The sequence below is a fragment of the Ambystoma mexicanum genome, chromosome 8 (assembly GCF_040938575.1).
Source record: "Ambystoma mexicanum isolate Mex_15411 chromosome 8, UKY_AmexF1_1, whole genome shotgun sequence".
Taxonomy (NCBI): domain Eukaryota; kingdom Metazoa; phylum Chordata; class Amphibia; order Caudata; family Ambystomatidae; genus Ambystoma; species Ambystoma mexicanum.
The window spans coordinates 327,621,867-327,644,623 of record NC_090929.1 but is presented as its reverse complement, the minus strand read 5'-3'; the positions used below and the strand labels follow the sequence as shown (position 1 = coordinate 327,644,623).

Here is a 22,757-nt window from a genome sequence, read left to right as displayed (position 1 = left end):
GCTGATTTGGACTGGAGGCTTCAGGTGGGAAAGGCAGCCCTCATGGACTTGGAAAATCACCTCATCCCTCCTGAAGTCACAAGTCAAATCTTCCTTACCATAAGGGCAGGAAGTGTACACCATAGTTCCCCCCCCCATGCCGGGTAAAAATCCTGTCTGGTGTTGTATGGTCATCACTGTCAAAGCAGTCCTTGGGGATTGGCCCTAACAGTTCATTACCTAAATCTATGGAAAAATGTTGGTCATCAACCGCCATTCCAATAATGGTGCCTGCGGCTAGAGTAATACTCTTTAAGGGTTCATAGTCATAATGTCGAAAAAATAATACCGAAATACAAAAATAAAATGTCGAAAACAAAAATGTCGAAATTATATATATATATATATATATATAATGGGAAATGTCAAATAGTCGAAACAAAAATGTCGAAAAAAAAGTCGAACGATAATGCTAACAGAGCGAAGTGAGGTGATACTAATCGTCCATTTTTATGGGGGGGGTTACCCCCCCCCAGCCCCCCGTTACCTCTACGCCGAAACTCTCCCACCACCCTCTCCACCACCAAACATAACAGTTTGCCAATCTGAAAATAAAGTACATTATGACTAACGAATACCACATAGAATCAAGGGTCATAGGGGTTAAACCAATGTGTGACACCCACGAGTAAAGAACCTTGCCTAAACACCAAAGGGACAGATGACGGTTGTGGACAACTGTCATTAGCTGACAGAACCAGAGTCAGAGCGAACTGAAGTATATTCGATTCGGCTACGTCAGGCAAACAATAAGGTAATATAAAAAAAAAATTATGTGACACGATATTTAAATTGTAAAATATATTATTATTAGTGTATGGAAAAGATAGTAAATCGGTTTTTTCTATTACTTTAGATTGAACATGACAGAAAGGGTTGAGTACATAGCCTCACAAAAAGGCGGAAAACAGCTGATATGGAACGGATACATTTATAATAAAGAATTGGAGAAAAATGACCGCTCGTACTGGAAGTGCATCGAATATGGGCGGTCAAAATGTGCCGCGCGTGTTATAGTTGCCAGTGCCAATACGAATATAAAGGGGGAACACAATCATCTACCGGACAAAACAAAAATAGAAATAAAACAGACTCTCCAAGAGCTCAAAAGAAAGGCAACAGAAAACCCCGGTCAAGCAAGCGGTTTGGTCATATCGACGGTATGTGACACGTTACCCACACACATATCTGCACAGATGCCTAGCGAAAAAGATATGCAACGCACAGTAAATCGCACAAAGCAGCAAAAAGAAAATCTACCACCGGCACCTACAACGTACAATGAAATAGACATACCAGAAGTGTTTGCAGTGACAGCTAAAGGAGAACAGTTCCACCATTCCACAGTTGATATACGAGACGAAAAAATGTTGATATTTTCTACTGAAACCAATTTAAAGCATCTGAGTGAAAGTGCCCAGTGGCAAGGTGATGCAACTTTCAAAGCCTGCCCAAACCCCTTCCAACAATTATATTCGATACATGGAACAATAAATAATAAACTGATTCCACTTGTTTATGTTTTAATGCCCAAAAAAAATGAGGAAAGCTACAGAATCATGTTAAACAAAATCAAGGACACTGTACCCAATTCTAAACCAAAAAACATAATCATGGATTTTGAATTAGCGCAGATTAAGGCATTTTCTTCAATTTACCCTGATTCTAACATACAAGGCTGCTTCTTTCATTTTACTCAGTCGATATGGAAAAAACTACAAAAAATTGGACTAAGTAGCAAATACACAGAGGACAGCATATTTCAACATCACGTAAAAAAAATATTCGGATTGGCATTTGTGAAAGAAAATCAGGTTATAAATTTCTATGAACATTTGATTGACACTGACTATTTTAAAAATCATGAAGAAGAAAATGCAGACCTGTTAGATTACATGGAAAATACATGGATTGGACAACTAACAAGAAATGGAACCAGAAGAAGACCAAAATACACTATAAACTTGTGGAATTGTTACGAGGCAACCTTGGAAGGACGACCTAGGACGAACAATGCACTTGAGGGATGGCACAGCCAACAAAACGTTCAACACAAGTAATCCCAATTTGTGGCATTTTTTGAAGGAATTAAATCATGAACAATCACATCAGGAGTTTCGAATCTGTCAAGCAATTTCACTAGCAAACACAGAGTTAAAAAAGAAAAAATACAGAGACTATGAACAACGCCTAGAGCAAATAGTACGAAATTTTAATGAAAATGACAAAGACAATTACCTTGATTCAATAGCTTACAATTTAAAATGTTAAAAATACTCACGTTTTTTTGCGAAATATCCACTGCCCCATGAGAATTCCAGGGAAAACCCGTAAAAATCACCACGAAGCAACATCCAAGGAACCCAAAATGCAAAAAGTAACACAATGAAAAACACCATCCAAAGATAAATCCACGATTGCGATCCAAAAGAGTGAAATCCAGGAAAGTAAAATATAAACGTCCCAAGAAAATCCTTGCGAAAAAATCCAAGATCCGACCGAAACATCCATCGAATCCAGAAAGTAAAATATAAACGTCCCAAGAAAGTCCTTGCGAAAAAATCCTCGATCCAAGCTGAACATCCATCGAATCCAGAAAAAAAAAAACCACATTGCATCCATTTGAAGGGGTAAAAAAAAATCGAAGATCCAAAAAAAAATCCACAGGAACGCAGGGAGACCCGAACACGATGAAACCGCGGCGAGAATGAACTTTAAAAATGGCGCCTACGTATACGTAGTGCAACGCAACCTCACGTAGCATGCTATTACCATATGTACACAAATGGACAATCTCTCATTTGTAAAACAATAGCGCCATCTATTGACGAAAAAATATACTAAATGTTTAACGTTACAGTTTGCAATTGTTAATTATTTATTTATAATTGCAGTTTACATTAAATATATATATTTATTTAACTACTATTTTATTTAAAATATTACATAGTACATGCTATTTACTATTTTTATTCAAGATTTTTAATGCTATTACTATTAAAGAAAACTAAGTAAAAGATGTTTAGAAATAATAATAAATAATAAAACACATTTAAACACTTACCTTGTATTAACTTCATTCGAAAAATCGAAAAAAAAATCGAAAAAAATTCGACATTTTTGTAATTCGACATTTTTGTTTTTCGACTAAATATTTTCGACATTTTTGTATTCGAATATATTGTATTCGAAATTATGACTGGATACCCTCTTTAAGTCGCTGTTATCCACCTCTATTAGAATGGTGTCATGTTCTATGTTGACTAATGGAGTTGGGTTTACCCCTAACCCTTGCTGTTGGAGAGAAGCATTTAGATGTATGTAAGCATCAGGGTTTTGCAAATATTGTCCTCTTTTTAACTTTCACTTCCAGGGAGAATTGTCGGGTCCTTTCAGGGATGGTGACTTCCTCTTTGATCTGAATTTCAACTGCATAAGGTAGCAATTGAGCTGACCTAAATGCTTTTTCTGGATCATCAAAGCCCATGGGATTATACGCTAATCGGGACCAAGCTTTGAAGTTTATTAGGTCCAAACTAATGGCAAAGCGATTGAGAATGTCACTGCCTAAGTAAAAGGCGGCATGGACGTCTCGCACGACCCAACAATTGTGGACTATGCTCTTGTTGCCAATGGAGATTTGAGCATACACCTGCTTGGCAGGAGATGTTTGGAATTAGGTGCTTCCAGGTCCATTTCCCATTTGTCTATCAGTTTGAAGGTGGGAATGGCTGGATCTTTTGGGAGTTGGCGAAACATGGCTTCGCTGATGAAGCTCTTACCATTGTTCACACACACTCGAGCGAGAACAGAGTCCTTCCCATCATTTAACTGAACAGGGATGAACAACTGCTCTCCAATTTGCTGAATATCAGCCAGGCTCTGAGCTGATTTCACATCTTTCTGGACTCTAGGAGTGGGAGTTTCTAATTGTGGATTAGTGTTCCCTTCCAGCGTGGAGTACCACTTTAGACTGGAAGGAAGGTTGATTTTCAGAAATAGAGAGGACCCTCCATCACCAGTCTGTTGTCCTACTGCTATTACTGTCACGTCTGGAATTTGACTATTCTGGAAGTGAAATTCTACTTGGTCAGATTTTTTTTCAACCATGTGGCAGGTGCCGTTTAAACTAACATGGTTGACACTCTGTTTTAATTTTATTGGTCGGCTAGTCTAGGTCCAGAGGACCTTGTTTACGCAATCTATTAAGGGTGACAACCTCCTCAGGAGGTCATTCCCCAGTAAACCAGGGGTGCCCTCTGGAGTCACAACTATGACTGGGTGTTTCAACTTGTGTCGCCCAATTTTAATGTCCAAGTCTGCAGTCCCCTCAACGGGAATTTCCTTCCCGTCAAAGTTCTGCAGTTGTCCAGGAAGAGGGGTGAGAGGAATTTGGTAATTCCCTCCCCTTCCTGCATTCAGTTCATCAAAGGCCCTTCTGGACAGAAGGGTAGCTTGAGATCCCGTGTCCACCAGCGCTGAAATCGTACCCTGCCCCTGTACTTTTACCGGGGCATAATATCTTCCCTCCTTCTCCTCAAGGGGGCACAGATAATGCACATTTTTGGACAACTGGTGGGCTAACTTTCTAGTTTTGGACATCGCTAGCGAAGAGATTTGGGCAGAATTCTGTGGAGAGCCTTGGGAATCTGAAAGAAAAAGTTGGCAACTGGAGATCAGAGCCATTGTGGGTTCCCCTGGCTCCGGTTCCGGGCCGCCCCCCCCTTTTTGGAGGCAGTCATCAGGATGGGTTTGAACCAGGGGATTTTGGTATTGTGGGTTCTGGGATGAGATGATGGGCGGCGGTAGCTCAGTCTCCATATCTCCCCAGTCTGGATTGGAATCCCTTGGGACCTATTTTTCTTTGGGAGGAGTTCCCCCATATCTGAAGGAGAAGATCCTTTTCCCAGGATCCTCTGAGGATCCCTCTCCCTCAAATTGGAAGATCTGTACCTCCTCCTCAAACTGAGTCCGTTTGGGTCTTTTGTTTCTCCTACCCCCCCCTCTGCTCCTTAGGAGGCAGACTTTCAGGGGCAAGAGATTTTGTTTCCTGTTCCTGGGTTTCCAGGGGCTGTTTACAAGTGAGGAAGGAAGCTTCCTCCAAGGCTTTACACCCCCCTTCCCTTTGTGCCTCCTCCCTGGGAACCGGTGAGTTATCGGGGTGCTGCCCCCGTCATTGTTCTGGGGCACCAGGTCCAGAGTTGGGTGCGTTCCCTGCCGGCATGCCCATCTGAGGGTTCTGCTGCGCCCTCAGTATGTGACCCAGATCCCGTGCCATATTTTGGACCTGGCACTCTATCTGGGAAACCCGCTCAGGCTGATACGGGGCCCTGTTTTCTCCCCTGGGCTGATCCCGGGAAGGGTAGCAATCCCTTCTTTGGTACGTACCCCTGGTTGGGAGGATTTGGATACCCCTCCACCCTTAGCCTCCCCTCTCCCGGATTCGGTTGTCTGGGCTCAGGGAATTGGGGAAAGAAGGGTGTAGGATTTTGGGGCTGGAAGTTGGGTGGATACCTGGGGAAAAAGTTCTGCCCAGGATTTGGAGAATTTCTGCCCTCCAGTGGGAAGTTAGGAGGGAAGTTCCCTGGGTTAGGTGCTTGGCTGGATTCCCCCCCCTTGGGCTGGAGGAGTCCACACATAACCCAGGATGGGTCGATTTCCCTTGTAACGGGGACTTACATAATCAGGAGAGCGAGGGACCCCATTTGTGGGGCTGCCTCCTTGGCTCCCTGTCTGTGACTGGCCCGAGGACCTTCTGGGCCTAGCATTATTAGGTGCTGGTAGGTTTTTAGGCCCCCCCTATCTCCAAATCCAAAACGGGGGTGACCTTTACCTCTGCCACCTTGGCAGCAGCAGGGGTGCTGTTGGTTTTGGGATTTTTCTGGGTATTGCTTTTATTTTCTATGGACTTCTGCACCTCATAGATCCGGGTAGCCTGTTCAATGACCCAGTCTAAAGATCTTTTCTCATGAAAATCTCTCACGAGCTGGGTCATTATATATTTGGGCAAGGCATGGAAAAACGTATTAATAAATTCTCTGCTATCCGTGCGCACCCTTCTTGTGGTCTGTGCAAAAGCACGCTTTAACTCCTGCACAAATTCTTGTGGGGCCTGATCCTCCCCACATTGTAAATTGTAGGCTGCCTTGCGAGCCTCTTGAGGATTTCTATGAGTAGAAAAATGTTTCAAGATGGCCGCCTTATAGGTGGACCATCTTAAATGATTTTGGTCCTCCAGCCCTGCAAAGAAACTGGAGTACTCTGGGGAGAATGTCCACTTTACATATTGGATACAGCTTTGGCTGTCCTTCAAATGAAGTCTCCATCATTTGCTCATAGAGCTCCAAGTGTTCCCAAACAGAGTACTTGGCGTTCTTATGATTTGATGACACTCCTGATTGCCTTAATCTGTTTCAATGGGTCCTTAATCAAGGCCCTTTTTGCCTGATTGGCCTTTTTGGTTCGGGTAACCCTGGTCCATTCATCTTCTGACTCAGAGGCACTGCTCCCAGAGGTTCCCGTCTGTTCTTCCAGATTTTCCCGGATTCTGCAAGCCTGGGAATGGCTGGCAGAATGTGGGGACCTGGTCTCCTGTGTCCTGTACCCCTCAGAGGAGTCTTCAGATCCCTCCTTGCTGCCAGGATTTGGTGGGTACCCCCCCACTGACCTAACTGGGCAGAGGTTTTCCGGATGCCCTTAATGGGCCTACTCTCCTGGGGTTCCCCATCAAATTGCACTGTGCTTGGGTGCCCATACCCGGATGCCCGCCCCTCCATTCCTGGGTGGTACTTGCCTATGAGCCCCCTGCTTCTGGCTGGATAGTAATCTGCCATCCCTGTGGCCCTGTGCTCATGTGCGCCAGGGGACATGGGGGAGGCAGAGTCCAGGGACTGAGAGAAATAAAGGCCTCTGGTACTAGGGCTCCTGGGATTATGCTCAGGAGTTTCTCTTTCCCAGTGAACCTCATCTCTATCCGCCCCTGCTCCCTGTTGCAATGCAAGAGCCTGCGCCTTCAGTTCCTCAGTTAAGGCCTTACTAGACTATCAGTCTCTCCTGCATCGCTACCTGTTGTTGGAGCCTATCATTGTGCTGGCAGAGAGCCTCATTCTCTCTCTGCGTTTCCTGATTGGTCCTGGAGCACTGGGCCAGTCTTTGCTGCAGGAGGGTTACCTCCTGAGCTGTGTCCCTATTGGCCTGCTCCTTTCTTGCCAGAGCATCCTCCACCTTCCTGGTGTGCTCTAACAAGTTCTGGTGTTCTTTTTGGAGGTCACCCAGTCCCTGGAGGGCCAGGTGATTTTCTTCCATTTAAGTGGCAGACTTCCTGGCCTAAGGTATCCCTTTCCTGACAAAGAGCCTGCATCTGTGCCGCCAGGTCGTCCCTTTGCCTTTGGAAGGCACCAGCTTTCTGGCGCTCCTGATCAAACTCTGCCTGGGTATCCAGGTCTTTCAGAATCACTTTATTGCTCTCTGCCTTCTCCCTATCTAGGTGGCTTTGCAGGGTGACTACCTGCTCAGCACATGCCCTATTGAAGTCTAACTGTTGCTCCAGCTTTTTCTGGCTCTGCAGTAGGGAGTCCAAACCTTCTTGGTACTCCTCCTGCAAGGCCAGAAATCTGGTATCCTGGTCAGCCTTTTCCTGTTTCAGAATGTCCATATCCCTCTTTATTTTAATGATGTGCTGTCTACTCATTTTCTGACTCCTGGCTCCCCTGCAGCCTCTGCTCAGAAGAGACCAGGTCAGATTGGACCTTCTCTAACGCCATCTGTCGCTTATTCGCCAGATCTTGGCTTTCAGTACATTTATCCTGCATGTCTCCCATATATAGGTACAGGTATGCCGCTATCCTAACCATCTTGTCTTGTTCATCCTTAGCTTTAGGAGCCATGTATAGTTCACTCAGGGCCACATGTAAGGGACCCTGATCTCTCCATATATCTGACCCTGTTTCCGTGACCTGTTGCGTGATGGCCTGCAACCAGACCATGCGGTCCTGGTGAGTCCACTCACCTCTCACAAATAACTTATGTAAGAAGTGCTCTCTGGCTATTTTCATATCTACCAAGGTCGTCATTCTGGAATTTTAGTTCCTTCCTGACTTACAGAAGGGAATAGTTTCTTACCTGTAACTCCATTTCTCCAGCATTGGTATCTTTCATGGATTCACATGCTTTGAATATTCCCCGTCGTCAGGCTGGGAATCCCCGGTACATTATATAGACCCTTTCCCGTAGGAAAACTTTTTCGACGCTTATGCGTCCCATCCACCTCGTTTTGTATCATGCGTGCCCGTACCGTCAGGACGTCATGATATAAATACAGGCCCCGCCCCCGCACTCCCTCAGATTTCGGCCCCCAAAGTAGTGGGGGAACCGGTTTGCATGTTCAGGGGAGGCAGGTGGGCGCATGTGAATCCATGAAAGATACCAATGCTGGAGAAATGGAGTTACAGGTAAGAAACTATTCCCTTCTCCAGCATTGGATCTTTCATGGATTCACATGCTTTGAATAGATTACATAGCAGTACCACCCCCAAGAGGAGGCGTGCATGCAAACCCATATACTTTCTTCCCAAAGGCCGTTCCCTATGATCATGTATACATCAGTAATAGTTAACATAGGAAAAACGAACCACATACAGTCATAAATTCCACAGGATGCAACCCCGCAGCCGGGGCTTACCTTATTGGAATAGGTGTCGAAGCACCGCCTGTCCCATCCGGGTGTCTTCGGCATGTTGCTGCGACAGGCAGTAATGGCGGGTTAAGGTGTGTAGCCGCCCAGGTAGCCGCCATGCAGATGTCCCCTAGAGGGACTCCGGCCCACAGTGCCGTCGACGATGCTGTTGCTCTAGTTGAATGAGCTCTTGGCCGTCGTAGAAGAGGCTTCCCTGCCCTGGAATGGCAGTACGAAATGGTAGATGACACCCATCTTGATAGTCCTTGCTTTGAAATGGCATTTCCTCTAGCCCCCAAACCATAGGCCACGAACAGCTGTCTCGTTTCTCTGAACGGTTGCGTACGATGAAGATAAAACTTGAGAGCCCTTTTTACATCCAATGTGTGTAGCATGCGCTCCGCTCCCGAGCATGGCTCCGGAAAAAACGTAGGCAACACAATAGGAGTGTTTATGGAACACCGAAGGAGCTTTTGGTATGAACTCTGGGTTAGTGGCTAGGACTACCTTGGTTTTAAAAAATCGTAAGTATGGTGGGTCTACCATTAGAGCCTGAACGTCTGAAATACGTCGGGCTGAAGTGATGGCCACCAGAAAGGCCAATTTCCACGACAGAAACTTTAGAGACGATGATGACATTGGCTCAAAAGGAGGCTTCATAAGAGACGTTAAGACCAGATTGAGGCTCCACTCCGGCGGAAATTTCTTCTCTGGAGGGAAACTCCGAAAGAGGCCTTTAAGGAAGTGCTTAATCAGGCGGTCGCTGAACAATGGTGCCGAGTGCCGTCGACGAGTAAACCTGGAAATGGCTGCTAGGTGTACTTTTATGGACGACACCGACAGGCCCTTTTGAGCTAAGAACAGCAAGTATGGAAGGAGCTGTTCCGGCTTAATCGATTGCGGGTCCAAACCTGGTTGATCCTCACACCATTGACAGAAACTTTTCCATTTGTACGCGTATGAGGCGTTTGTGGAAGGTGCTCTTGCAGGATACGCCGACAGTCCTCCGGAATCGTTAGCCAACCAAATTCGGCGAAGTCAGGAGCCAGGCCGTCAACTTGAGGCTGTCCGGGTCGTGATGCCAAACGGCACCCTCCTGTCGAGACAGGTCGGGGGTCTTCTGGAATCTCATCGGTTCCGCCGCCGCTAAGTGTAGTAGGTCTGAAAACCACACCTGTCTGGCCCAGTATGGGGCCACCAGAATTACCCGACATGGGTACCTGAGGATCCATTGCAACGTCCTCCGGACAAGGGGAAATGGAGGGAATGCGTACAGGAATTTGTTCGTCCATGGGAATGAGAACGCATCCCCCAGTGAGCCCTGCTGAGGCCATCTGCTTGCGTACTGATGGCATTTTTTGTTGTTCTTCGTTGCAAACAGGTCTATGGAAGGGTGTCCCCATTCCTTGAATACTTGTTGAAGTTGTTGGTCGTTCAGCACCCATTCGTGAACTTCGTTCATTTCTCTGCTGAGGGCATCGGCTTCCACGTTTCTCACTCCTGGTAGGTGGAACGCTAAGATTTGCATGTTGTGTTGCAGGGCCCAATGCCAGATTTTCTGTGCCTCCGTCGATAGGGACCTGGAACGTGTCCCTCCTTGTTTCCTCAAGTAGAACATCGTAGTGGTGTTGTCCGTCATGACACGCACCACCGAGTCCCTCAGTTGAGGAAGAAAAGACTTCAGAGCCCATCGCACTGCTCTCAGTTCTAGCAGGTTGATATGCAGGGAGGACTCCTGCAAAGACCACTGGCCTTGTACCTGTAACGTATCCAGATGAGCGCCCCATCCGCTCAGCGATGCATCCGTCACCACCGTCTTTTGGAACTCTGGTTCCAGTAGAGGCATCCCTTTCGTTAGATGAGTAGACACTCTCCACCAGCCGAGTGCTTGAACTAGTTGTTCGTCGACGACCAGTCTGTCGGACCAGCGACCTCTGCTCTGCGCCCAACGGTCCGCTAGAAATTCCTGGCAAGGCCTCAAACAGACGGCAGTTGTTTATCAACGGAATGCAGGACGACATGGTCCCTAGCAGGGACATGTACTTGCGCACTGAGACCTTGGTACCGCCTCTCCATTCCGACGCCTTGTTTTGAAGTTTCTGAATTCTTTCGCTGGATGGTTTCACCAGGCTTGTGTGTGTATGAAACTCCGCTCCTAGAAAGACCAAGGTCCTCGAAGGCTCTACGGAGGACTTGTTGAAGTTTATTGCGAAGCCCAGTTCCTGTAAAATGGACATTGTGGCTCGTAGACTGTCTCGTGTTTGTTCCTTGGATGAACCTCTGACCAGCCAGTCGTCTAGATATGGATAGACATGATGACCATCCTTCCTTAAATGGGCCGCTATAGGGGCCAAGCACTTGGTGAACGTCCCGGGGGAGGACTTGAGCCCGAACGGGAGGACCTTGAACTGAAAATGCTTTCTCCCGACGACGACTCTTAAATATCTCCTGTGTCGTGGGCGTATTGGGATGTGAAAATAAGCATCTTGAAGGTCTAGTGATGATAGATAATCCATGGGTTGCACCGACCTGATAACCTCTTGGAGCTTTAGCATTTTGAATTTTAGGCTCTTTAGCCACTTGTTGAGTACCCTCAGGTCGAGAATGGGCCTCCATTTGCCGTTTGGCTTTTTGACCACAAAGAACCTGGAATAAACTCCTTGTCCTTCCTGTGCCACAGGAACTCTCTCTACCGCCCCTTTTCGCAACATAAGCGCCGCCTCTTGTCGTAGGATTCGGAGGTGGGGCTGTGTCGAGAATAAAGGAGGAAGACGCGGAGGCTTGTCTTTGAATTGCAGCGCATGACCCATGCGAATCGTGTCTAGGACCCATCGATCTGTGGTGATGCATTTCCATCGGTCGGTCGAAGTGATGAGACTCGACCCCCCCAGGACGTTCCAAAGGCCGTCATTGGTTGCTGGTTTGCTTGTTCTTCGTTGACGACGGACCTGAGCCTCGCCGCCTGGAGGCCTGATAGTCCCTGCTTCTACGTGCCGACTGGGACGCTCGTCTAAACCCTTGTGAAGAGTACGAGGGCCTGTTAAATCCACGGTCCCTCGAGGCTCCAAAGCGGGAGTTTCCAGAAGCACCCCTGAAGGGGCGAAAAGAGCGAAAATTTCTACCCGTTTGAAGGGCGCCGAGGGACCTAGCAGTATCCGTGTCTTCTTTCATCCCTTTCAGCGCTTAATCAACCTTTTCGCCAAACAGGTGTTCCCCTTTGCATGGCATGTCCAGGACTTTGTACTGTACTTCAGGGCGGAAAGTAGTACATTCTGGCACGCTGTATTAATCTGCACAAGTGATAGATCTAATCCAAACGTCCGGCACGAGCCCCCAATTTGTAAGAGGATTCAATTCAACACTACAGCTAAGTCAATGCCTAGTCTGGGATACTGAATGGAAACCCTTATTGATATATCTTTATGTCCAGTTCATGCGTTCTGGATGACTACCCCTATATAACACCCCTCTCTAGGAATCCCCCTGACCCAAGAAGTAGTTCTGTTTTGCAAGTTAAAAGGTTGAGCCACGCTTGTCGACGAAGCACTACTCCATGGTTGATTTGTTTGAAGCCAGACTCTGCTAGGTCAACTGCGATATTAATAGCGTGGTTCGAGGCCTCTTCGCCATCCCGCACCAGTAACATAGCTGCTTTCCGGTGTTCGTCTGGCAGGTGTTCTAGGATAGGGGCTAGTTTGTGCCACATTTCCCTATCATATCGTGACACGATCGCTAAGGAATTGGCTGCTCTTACTTTCGTCGCTCCAACCGAGAGCACCTTCTTTCCAAAGGCGTCCTGCCTCCTAGCCTCGCTTTCCGGTGGCGTTGAACATTTTTGCTGGACCCTGGCCTTCCTAGCCGCTGCCGCCGACACCACCGAGTCAGACAGAGGCTGTGATGTTAGACATTTTGGAGTGGACTCCGGAGCTTTAAACTTTTTCTCGATCCGTCCCTTTATGGCTGGCTCAGAGAACGGATGGCGCATCGTCTTGAGACCTTCTTGCCACACGTGGTCAAGGATTGGGATGGCAAATACAGATTTTCTCCTTTGACCCATATGGTCAAAAAGGAAACCGTCTTTCTTCTGTTCCTCAGGAATCAAGCCGAATTCGGAACAAGCTTTCCCCATCATTGCATGGAAGGCTCCCACATCATCAGGGGGAGATGGCTGTGTCTGGCTCCTCGAAGACTCCAACTCTACATCCGAATTCCATGTTGGGTCCCTCGAAGGTGACAGGGAGATGTCTGACCCCGAGTCATCCAGGATAGAGTCGGACTCCGACAACTCACCCTCCTCCTGAGCTCGAGGACGATCTTTCACCGCCTGGGGAGCCGATGGGTGTTTCGCCGTCGAGCGAGCCGTACACGTTTGCTCGTCGACGGAAGGTACAGACACAAGTGACGATGACGTCCCAGGTTGAGGGAACTGCGTATCCAGCCGCTGCAGGAGCTTCTGAAGAGTATTAAGCACATCCAGAGACAAAACCGTCTGGGGGGGTCAGTAACGTGGATGATATAGGTACCATACCCCCGCTCGCACTCGTCGACGTGGAAGGCCGTAAGCCTAAATCCGATGGCTGCACAACCATGTCACCTTCACCTTCCGCCGAGCAGGCCGTGTCTGGCTGCAGTAAGACCTCAGGGGGGATCGGGTCATAGACCTCAGGCAGCCAAGCCATAGACTGAGTCTCCGTCGACGAGGGAATCCCAACCGCTGCTGCTTGAACGGTAATAGGCATCGTCAATGACACCGAGGTCGACGAGCCAGTCGTCGTCGTCGAGCCCTTAGACTTCGTCGTCGATTTCGATGCCGACTTCCCGGCTGAAGCTTCTCGACTCATGGAAGACCTGGGACGGTCCCCTGAGGAGGATTTTGACAGCGCTAGCCTCTCCGTCTTAGATGAGGAGGAGGAGGAGGGCTTTTTATGTGAGGAGGATCCAGCATGTTTCCCCTTATGCTTGTCCTCAGCGCGAATTTCTGCTGGCCGTACCTTCTTCGATGGAGGCTCCGACTTGCTCCTGGAGGCCGTGGAGCCAACTTCCGAAGCCGGGTAGGCACCTGCTCCGTCATTAAGCCAGTCGACCAGCCTTCTTTTACGGTCCGTAAGGGTTTTTTGGGAGAAACCCTTGCATATCTCACATGTATCCGCCGTGTGGTGCGGGTGGAGACAGTAGATACAGTCCATGTGGCCGTCTCCTTCATAAACCTTTTTGAGGCCACAGGTTGCACACGGGCGAAATAACGCCTTTCCAGACATAATTCTCCAGAATTTGAACTTCGCCGAAGCGAAACAGACAAAACAACCTAGTTTTCACTAGTAGTAAACACGAGGATCCCACTACTTTGAAAGACGGTTGAAATCTGAGGGAGCGTGGGGGCGGGGCCTGTATTTATATCATGACATCCTGACGGTACGGGCACGCATGATACAAAACGAGGTGGATGGGACGCATAAGCGTCGAAAAAGTTTTCCTACGGGAAAGGGTCTATATAATGTACCGGGGATTCCCAGCCTGACGACGGGGAATATTCAAAGCATGTGAATCCATGAAAGATCCAATGCTGGAGAAGTTTATATTATATTTTTGCAAAACAGACCTTTTCCTTAGAGCATTCCTTTGAGGAGTGCTTTACAGCGTAACACAGCGTGTGCTCCGACCGGATATGTGTATCTGGTCAGCTGGCACGCTGTATTAATCTGCACAAGTGATAGATCTAATCCAAACGTCCGGCACGAGCCCCCAATTTGTAAGAGGATTCAATTCAACACTACAGCTAAGTCAATGCCTAGTCTGGGATACTGAATGGAAACCCTTATTGATATATCTTTATGTCCAGTTCATGCGTTCTGGATGACTACCCCTATATAACACCCCTCTCTAGGAATCCCCCTGACCCAAGAAGTAGTTCTGTTTTGCAAGTTAAAAGGTTTATTTGATAATTTAAACAATAGATATATCACACTTTATAATAATTTAATAATTGAATATCACACTGAATCTGAGCAGTAATAAATAATGGATAGTCTGGCACTAGCACACTTCTTTATAATCAATGAGTGGTTATAGGATGGATAAGATAGCAACAATACTTTATGGTTTCAAACGGATGCAAGGTGGAATGAAAATGCAGTACAGAAAATACTCAATATGCATTCAACAAAACAATGTAATCACTTTTCTCTGGCAATCCCCTCCCCCCTTTATGCAATGCAAGGAAATGGAAGGAAAGCACACAGTTCTCAGAAATGCAATCAACTGTAATTCAGTTCACCCCAGCAAGCTTAGACTACAGAAGTTGGAAACACAGGCCCAAAATGCTTTTATATGTGCTGGCAATGAAGTGAAAAATATGCTAAAATGCTTTTAATTCCCTCTAGAGGTTCAGGGTGAGTGGTATCAAGTTAATATTAGTCCAGGCTCACTTTAGCAAGGATCTAGGAGTAACTAGCAGGTTAAACGAATTTTTGGCAACTGAAAGCAAGAAAACTGCTGTTTTCACACGTTGAGAAATTTGCAAATCGCGGCAAATTCGCAAGTGCGTTTTTCGCGATTACAGAGGAACTACAAGGACTAGCACTATCATTTTGGGGTCCTAGGACAGCCTAGGATCTCAGCTTCCAGATGAAAGTTACTGCAAGTCTCTAGGACAAACGGTCACGGAGATATGAGCGATTAAATAAAGGTAGTTTTTCGGATTTGGAAGGTTAAAATTCAAAGTGACAAGTGCAGCTTGCAACTAGAAAATGACAGGTGACAGCTTTACAAATGACAGGTGACAGCTTTACTCAAGTTAAAATAGCTTGCATTAGATTATTTTAACTAAGAGATTGGTTCTGCACAGTTCTGCTAGGTACTCACACTATATTCTTGAATTAAATGGGCCTCGCCACGGATCTGGTCAGGTTTTAGACTGGACTCTGGTCTTGTCTCTGCACTTCACAGTGATCTGGGTCAGCTCTCTGGTTCTGCTAACAGTGGTCTGGGTCAGCGCTGGTCTGCTGGTCTGGGTCTCTGGTTCTGGATATTGATAGATTTGAAGTCTGGATCTTTCTGTACAGCTTTATCTAGAGATTGATGGAGGTAAAGTCTGGATCTCTGGATGTGGTATGGTCCGGCAGAGCGCGTTGCAGCAAATGGAATTGAATGTCCCCATCTGTCCTGGCTGTCTGCTTTTATGTGTTTTGAAAATGGGTGTGTGCAGTATCACTAGGCTCTACCCCTCTCCACTTGTCATTGGCCACTTCATCCTCTTCCCCTTGATTGGGGGAATGAAGTGTCATCATGATGAGGTCTTTTTATGATACAGAGAACCCACCCCAGTCAAATTACACACAATCTATATTTGATCAAAAAGACATATTTCCACAGGTACACATTTGTTTAAAATTACATGCACCCATCACATATCACAGGAGGTATACCCTGTCCAAATCTGCTCTTCCTGGGAGCTTGCATTCAGAAATGGCAACATATTTCACTTTTTGGTCAAGTTACCAATATCAGACATTACCCCAAATGTATACACATGTGCGCAAGGAGTATGGACATTACTTGATGAAGTGTCAGATTTTTAACATGCATACATTTTAAGTAACACCCTCTTAACTGCTAGCTTGCCCCCAGATCATGCCACCGGTTCTAAAAACCTCTTAAAATGTGGGCAGAAACATCACAAGAATTATGGTATCATTTAAATAATTTTCGCAAGTCCGCTCTATGAGTTATTCATCTTTTTCTAAAACCATATTCTGGCTACAGGGGTGTGGTTTCCCCCCAGCACAAGGTCGAATTTCTGGTTTTTCCAGTTCTGCCAAGCCAGCTTGCTCTCACAGGCAGTGCTCCTCCCCTTCACTTCCAGGAGGAAGCCACTTTTTACGGCCCCCATAATAAAACATTTGCCTGAGTCAGGACAGGGCTTTGTTCAATTTCCTGCAGAGCCCAGGTAATTCAATCAGGGAAGTGTCATATCCCTTTTGGTGGGAGCAGCAAAAGGCAGATAGGCCTGGGAACACAGCTGTTGTGCAAGTCTCAACTCCTGTCGGGGGTAGCTGGTGGGCAGAATTCAGTTCCTTAAGCCAGGCCCCAGCTAATGTCACTTTTGTTCCCCAAAGTCAAGACAATTTTTTACATATGCAGCAAGGATGCTGATTCCAAGTTTAAAACTATGACATTTAAACAATTGCAACCTATGTGACACTCAAAAGTAGGTCACTCATTTCTTTTAAACATTTAGGTTTTTAGTGTCCTTCAGTCCAAATTTACTTAAACTGCTGAAATCCACAGCTCAGCCAGTCTTGTTATAAACCTTCAAGTCACTTCAGAATATAACTTTAGATTGTATCCACCTCTCAGTAAGTCTTTCTTTGGCTTGCCTTGGGTTCATTTATTCAGTTTTAAACGCCGGCTTTCTGATAGTGGTGAGTACTGGTACTGCACCCTTTTTTGGGATTTAAGAAAATGAATTCCCCACAATTCTAGGTTGCTTTTGGCAATCAGCATTGCCATTCCCAATGTTTTCAGACTACTGTGTGGGTAGTCCAATGGTGGTTTTAGGCAGTGCCCTTCTGTGCCCATAACATCGGCAAAAATGAGTGGCAGCCTATTCTTCATGCATTTCCCTGGGCATTTTCTGGGAATCTCTGGCCATCATGATGTTTTCAATGCCAGTACTGCACAGTTTTTGAGGTAGGGCTTGGATGCATGGGTAAAACATCCCGCAGAAGAAATTAAACTGAAACTGATTTTTTCTTTACTGAGGATTCCCAGCCTGACTGAGAATATTCATGAGCATGCAAATCCATGCCAGACCCCATGCTGGAGAATATAGTCTTTGTCTTCCTGACCATTTGGATCTACTGCTTAGACATTTTATATAAAAACTGTCAATTTTCGGAATTAAATAAATGTACATTTACTGCTAAGAAATCATGTGGTACACATCAGTAGTTCACAGAAGAGTAAAAGATGCCTGTGGCTGCCACCGACCGTTAAGAAACAAACACCAATATATGAACCTAAAAAAAGCTACTCACATTTTTTGGAAGTCTCCACCTCCTCCCCTCTTCTCTGTGCAGAGGCAATTGCCTGAATGGCAAAAAAATAAAAAACGTCAACATTGAATTGCAAATATACACATAGCAGTCATGTTGTCAGATGCTCGGTTTAAACAGGTTATGTATATGGCCTCAAGAATCCCTTACATTGTGCTTTTTTTTTTAATTGCAATGGGGCAAATTGCCAAGCGTTTTCAAAGCTCCAGATGTTCCCATACAGATCGATGGGAACAAAATAGTTATGCACTAGACTTGCGATGGCATGCCAGCAGGAGGGCAGCTCCGTACAAAGCGGGTTATGGGGTTAACACCAATAGGGATTTGTAGCCAACCGTACACCAGTTTACTAAACATCTGTTTAAATTTCATACAACACCAAATTACTATCTTTCAACCTGCAATAGGAAAGTTGAGATATTACGAAAAACAAACTGCATCTTTATACAAGTTTCGGTGGAGAACATCAACAGCTGGGAATTCCAGGAGTAACCCACACTGCCAGGTAACTTGTCGCTTCCCGGACTTTAAATCACTAATTTGTGGCAGTTCAAAAGGTCACTCAAGTGACAGTAAATAGAGAACATTTGCAGGAGTGGCCATTATTGGAAACGTTCGTTGACGAGGTTTTAAAAAAACAGTTCAATTTCATGCATCAACCTTTTTACAGGTAGAACAAATGTAGACTGTTGAAAATTAACGGGGAAATATTGATTTCTAACATAAGACAGCAAGCACATTAAAACAGAATTGCGATAGTCCCAAGATTTACAGGCTCAACTTTCTCCCGCAAAAACCTGACTTAGCCAGAGAGAGAAGACCCCTACACGCTAGATCACGGGGAGCAGCAAGTCGACGTTATCGATTTTGGTCTTTGCAGGGAGGAAACCAAAAAGGGAGGGAACTGCAGGGGTGTTGGGGAGTCGACGCTTGCCACAAGGGATACTACCTCATGCGGAAGCATGATCGTAAAAAGGACTAAGATTAAGGCAGAGCGTATGCAGCGCATATGGGCCAACATCTTAAAAAGAAATCAGATGAGAGCTCTGCAGTCTGATTTGTAGAGCGGGTACAAGGGGAAGATGGTTCACAAGCTGTACTAAAAACGTGCATTAGCAGAAATAGGCATACCATTACTGTGACCACAAAATATATATATTTTACACAGAAATAACTTTGTTAAAGGAACGTTATGGTTACAAGTTCACCACTTATGGTAAGCTAAGCAACCATAACTCGCACCACCACCGTGCACTGCTAAAACACACCCACGACATCAGAGATGACATCACATATCTGGGCCAGGTGGTTTTGTTCAGTCAGAATATTAAAATTCATGCTATACATCTAGACCATAACCTTGTAATTTGTTCTTAAAGTACTTTCCTTAGGGTTTGGTCTCAGCTCATGGTGAACACACATGGGGACATAAGCAGGCCTCAAACAATTCATTTTTATACATGAAGATAAACTTGATGTTACCATTTTCTGATGATGCGTTTTCTTTCTTCCTTACTTTCCCTGTATGTGCTTCTGTCTTCATATGTATTGTTTGTACTAGCACAAGTGTGTATTAAGTCTTCAATTGTTAGCTAGTTATTTCATGTTAACATTACTCAAAACTGATACGTAGCATTCATTATTGTACTACCCAAAATTATAAGATTAAATCTTGTAATTCTATGGTGCATGCTGCAGCCATTGCCTACGTTTATGTATGATTAGGTTCCTGTATTAACACTCCCAATACAAGATTGTTCATGGTCTGTTGATCACACCCGACATCTTGTTAACATTATGAACACAACCGCTTGTAAGGACATGTGAGGTCAGTGAGGTCAATTACAGGTGATGTAATCATTGCTGTCCTGGTGTTAGTCTTGCAGTGCACAGTGCAGACCCTCCAGGATATTGCGGCATGAAATGGAAAATTTTGCGGCACAAAAAAAAAAAATTGCAGCACACAACTGCATTTTTTGCGCCATTATTTGTTGAAAAATACATCATTTAACATCTTTTTTATCCAAAAACAGAGAACTTGAACAGTACAGAGTGTTGCACATTGAAACAGGAATGTTTGAGGTGATGGAGATCCTTTAACAAACCTTTGAGCTAACTTTATCAAGCAATAGCATCAAACTGTGAGCCTGAAATGCCAGTCATTGTTTTTTCAAAGCAGTCTGAGTTAATGCCTTCTGCCACTTGATTTATAAGCACTATAATGGCACTGATTGCATAGCTTTCCGAGCACCCCTGTCCATTCCTGAGCTACATCAGTTTCAGTACTTGGTCTCAATCCCATCTCCCCTAATCACATCAGTCCTGACTTGCAACTCCTCTTTTATTCTGTGGGTGCCTAAATATAGCTACCAGTCGACCTCAGTCCTGACTTTCAGCACTCTACGCAACTCCTGCTTTGGTACCTTCATAATGCTGCCCAGCTATAACCCCTGCATTTTCAGTACTGGGATGTAGCCACATACAGGCACACACAGCTCTGCTGATCTACCTAAATTCTAAAATGCGCCCCTTCTGCTATCCCCCTACTGAGATCCTCTCACACAGGTGCGTCCAGGCACACCTGTCCCTAGTTAAGGTAACCCTTATGGTCCATTTCTGGAAGCCCATCATTGCTTCACTACCACTCTTTAGTCATGGCATGTGAACCCAATGTGTACGGGGAGTCCTCCGGGGTTAGGTCCACACATTTCAAAACAATGACATTGAAGTGGAGCTAAACACCCTCAAAGCCTAAATTGGCAGATAAGTACCAAAATCAAACATTTTAAAAGACTGGGGATGAAGCGTTGGGTATAGATAGTGGGTGAGTGCAGTGAAGAAAGAGGAAATCCAAAGATGGCATGGGGGTGGTGGGATCCCTATAAAAGTAAATGGAAGGTGTATCTTAAAGATGACAACGTCGATACGATAATCTCAAAAAGACTCAGTCTCCCATCCAAATGAGGCATGAGAATCCTCCCTTCAGCGGAGGACAGGAGCATCCTCTGCAGGCCATCTGGCTTGCCTCCAAGGCTGAAGGCACTTCCCTCGCCAGCATTCGTCCCCCAGATCTATACTCCCAGTCCGTTGCTGCGCACTGCTAGAATGGTTTTGCATAAATCAGGGCATTTATGTAATTCCTTTAGCTCTTAGTCTTCACTGTGGGTCACCTGCGTCTGAAAATCACCTCCTTCCCAGTTCCTATTCCAGCTTTCTACCAGATTCACTGCCTGCTCCTCTGGAAGCACTCAAAACCGCATAACACTCTGAGGTGCTCCCACAGTCGGTCCATCGCTACTAGTGTTCTGCGAGTTGCTCCCAAAGCCTTAATCCTCCACAGTAACAGTTATTTGGGGAAGGGGCCCCTCAAGATGCTTCTTAAGCTCAAGGGATCCAGTAAGCGCTCGCCAGTAATCCTGCCAGGTTTCCTGGCACCTTAAATCCTTTAAGTCATTTAGTGCGGTGGACAGGCCACATCACTGGTGAGGGTCACAGCACAGCTGTGGCAGCAATACGCTTTACAGGAGCTTGCTGCCATGTGAAGAGGATATGGGATACTGCTGTTGCCGAAGCTTGGTCTCGGCAAGCTTGGTGTCAGTGCAGACCCTGCCTAGAATAACTTACACATAATCAGGTCCAGTACCTCTGCCAAACACAAAACGTGGGTTCCTTCCCCAAGATAATTTCTATGAGTGTCCTTCACTGAAGTCCTGCTAAAAACAAGCATTTGCAAATCCAACAGTATTGACTTGATTTTAACATAACTGTGTATAGGAATTGCCAGCTGCTGCTATGGTAATTAATTGCAAGGCCTTTGTCATTTGTGTCCCGTTCTGTCTGGCCACGCTCTTTAGGACAGCCAGGCTGAGTCACCACAGCCTAACATTTTGGGGTGTGGAGGGGGGAGAGGGCTACAGCTCGATCAGCTCCATGGAGGGGCTTGAATTCAGTGGTGTCAACCCTGGTTCACACCTTTGAACTGAATCCCCTCGGTTTATTTGCTTTTTGCTCAGTGGAGTTGTTAACCTTTGAGCTGCAGCAATTGGCAACCCCTCTGTGGATGCTATAAATCATTAAATGAGCGTGAAAAAGATACATAAAGCTAATGTGTCTTTTTTGCACTCATTTAATGATTTATAGCCGCCATAGCGGGAAAAGGCAAATTTTGCCTTTTTTTTGCAAATCGCAAAAATCGCCTTAAGCTGGGTGGTCCGACAGTGGTGGCGCAAGCTATTGTTGCTTAGCTTACCATAACTGGCGACTTAAGTTTATTTTAGTGAATTTCATAGGTTTATTAGTGCAACTTAACCATAACGTCCCCAAGAAAGTTTCAGTGAATCATGGGTTTTTACCAGTGGATGCTATTTTCCTACAAATTATCACACTTGCTCCAATATAGCAACATGTCAAATTTACAAAGTTTCACCTTAAAATGCCATTTCCCCACCTTCTAGCATCATTAACAATTCAGCAACTTCTTCCACTGTTTTAGTATCCATCGACATCAGCAAAAGGCTTAACATTATGGCCAGTGCCATGTGACCATGCGCGCATCGATATGTCTGTGAAGGCGTCCACACTCCACAATTGGGTCTGTGCATCGAGGACAGTTACTGCATTTTCTACTGATCTAGAAACTCAAAAGTACCCATGCACAGCTCCTACACATTCTTACTCATTATCCATTAAATGAATACAAAGCACATACTTGGAAGTAGATTAGCAAAACTGCTCTTTATCTTTAAGAAAATAAGCCATCGGCTATTGCCATCCCTCCTCCCTAAGAGCCACCACCAGTTGCAGGACCTACACAACAAAAACAGGACCAAGAAGCTAAGGAAGTGCCTACATCTAGCACCCAAAGAGAATCATGGGTGGGGCAGTTCTTTACCAATGTTGGGAACGTACCAAAGGCTAAAGCTACCAAAGTGAAATGCAGAGTGCAACTTAGTAATCAGTCGCAGACTAATTGGACAATACTCCCACAGGAC

At 45.6% G+C, this 22,757-nt stretch overlaps 1 protein-coding gene across 1 annotated transcript in view; it reads right to left on the bottom strand.

Annotated features, from left to right (window-relative positions):
• EDF1 (endothelial differentiation related factor 1) overlaps positions 1-22,757 on the bottom strand; it is a 93,587-nt gene that overhangs the window by 52,966 nt on the left and 17,864 nt on the right. The window contains exon 2 of the mRNA XM_069609752.1: positions 17,749-17,800. Coding sequence (XP_069465853.1) covers positions 17,749-17,800 — 52 coding nt within the window. The remainder of the gene's footprint in view (positions 1-17,748; positions 17,801-22,757) is intronic.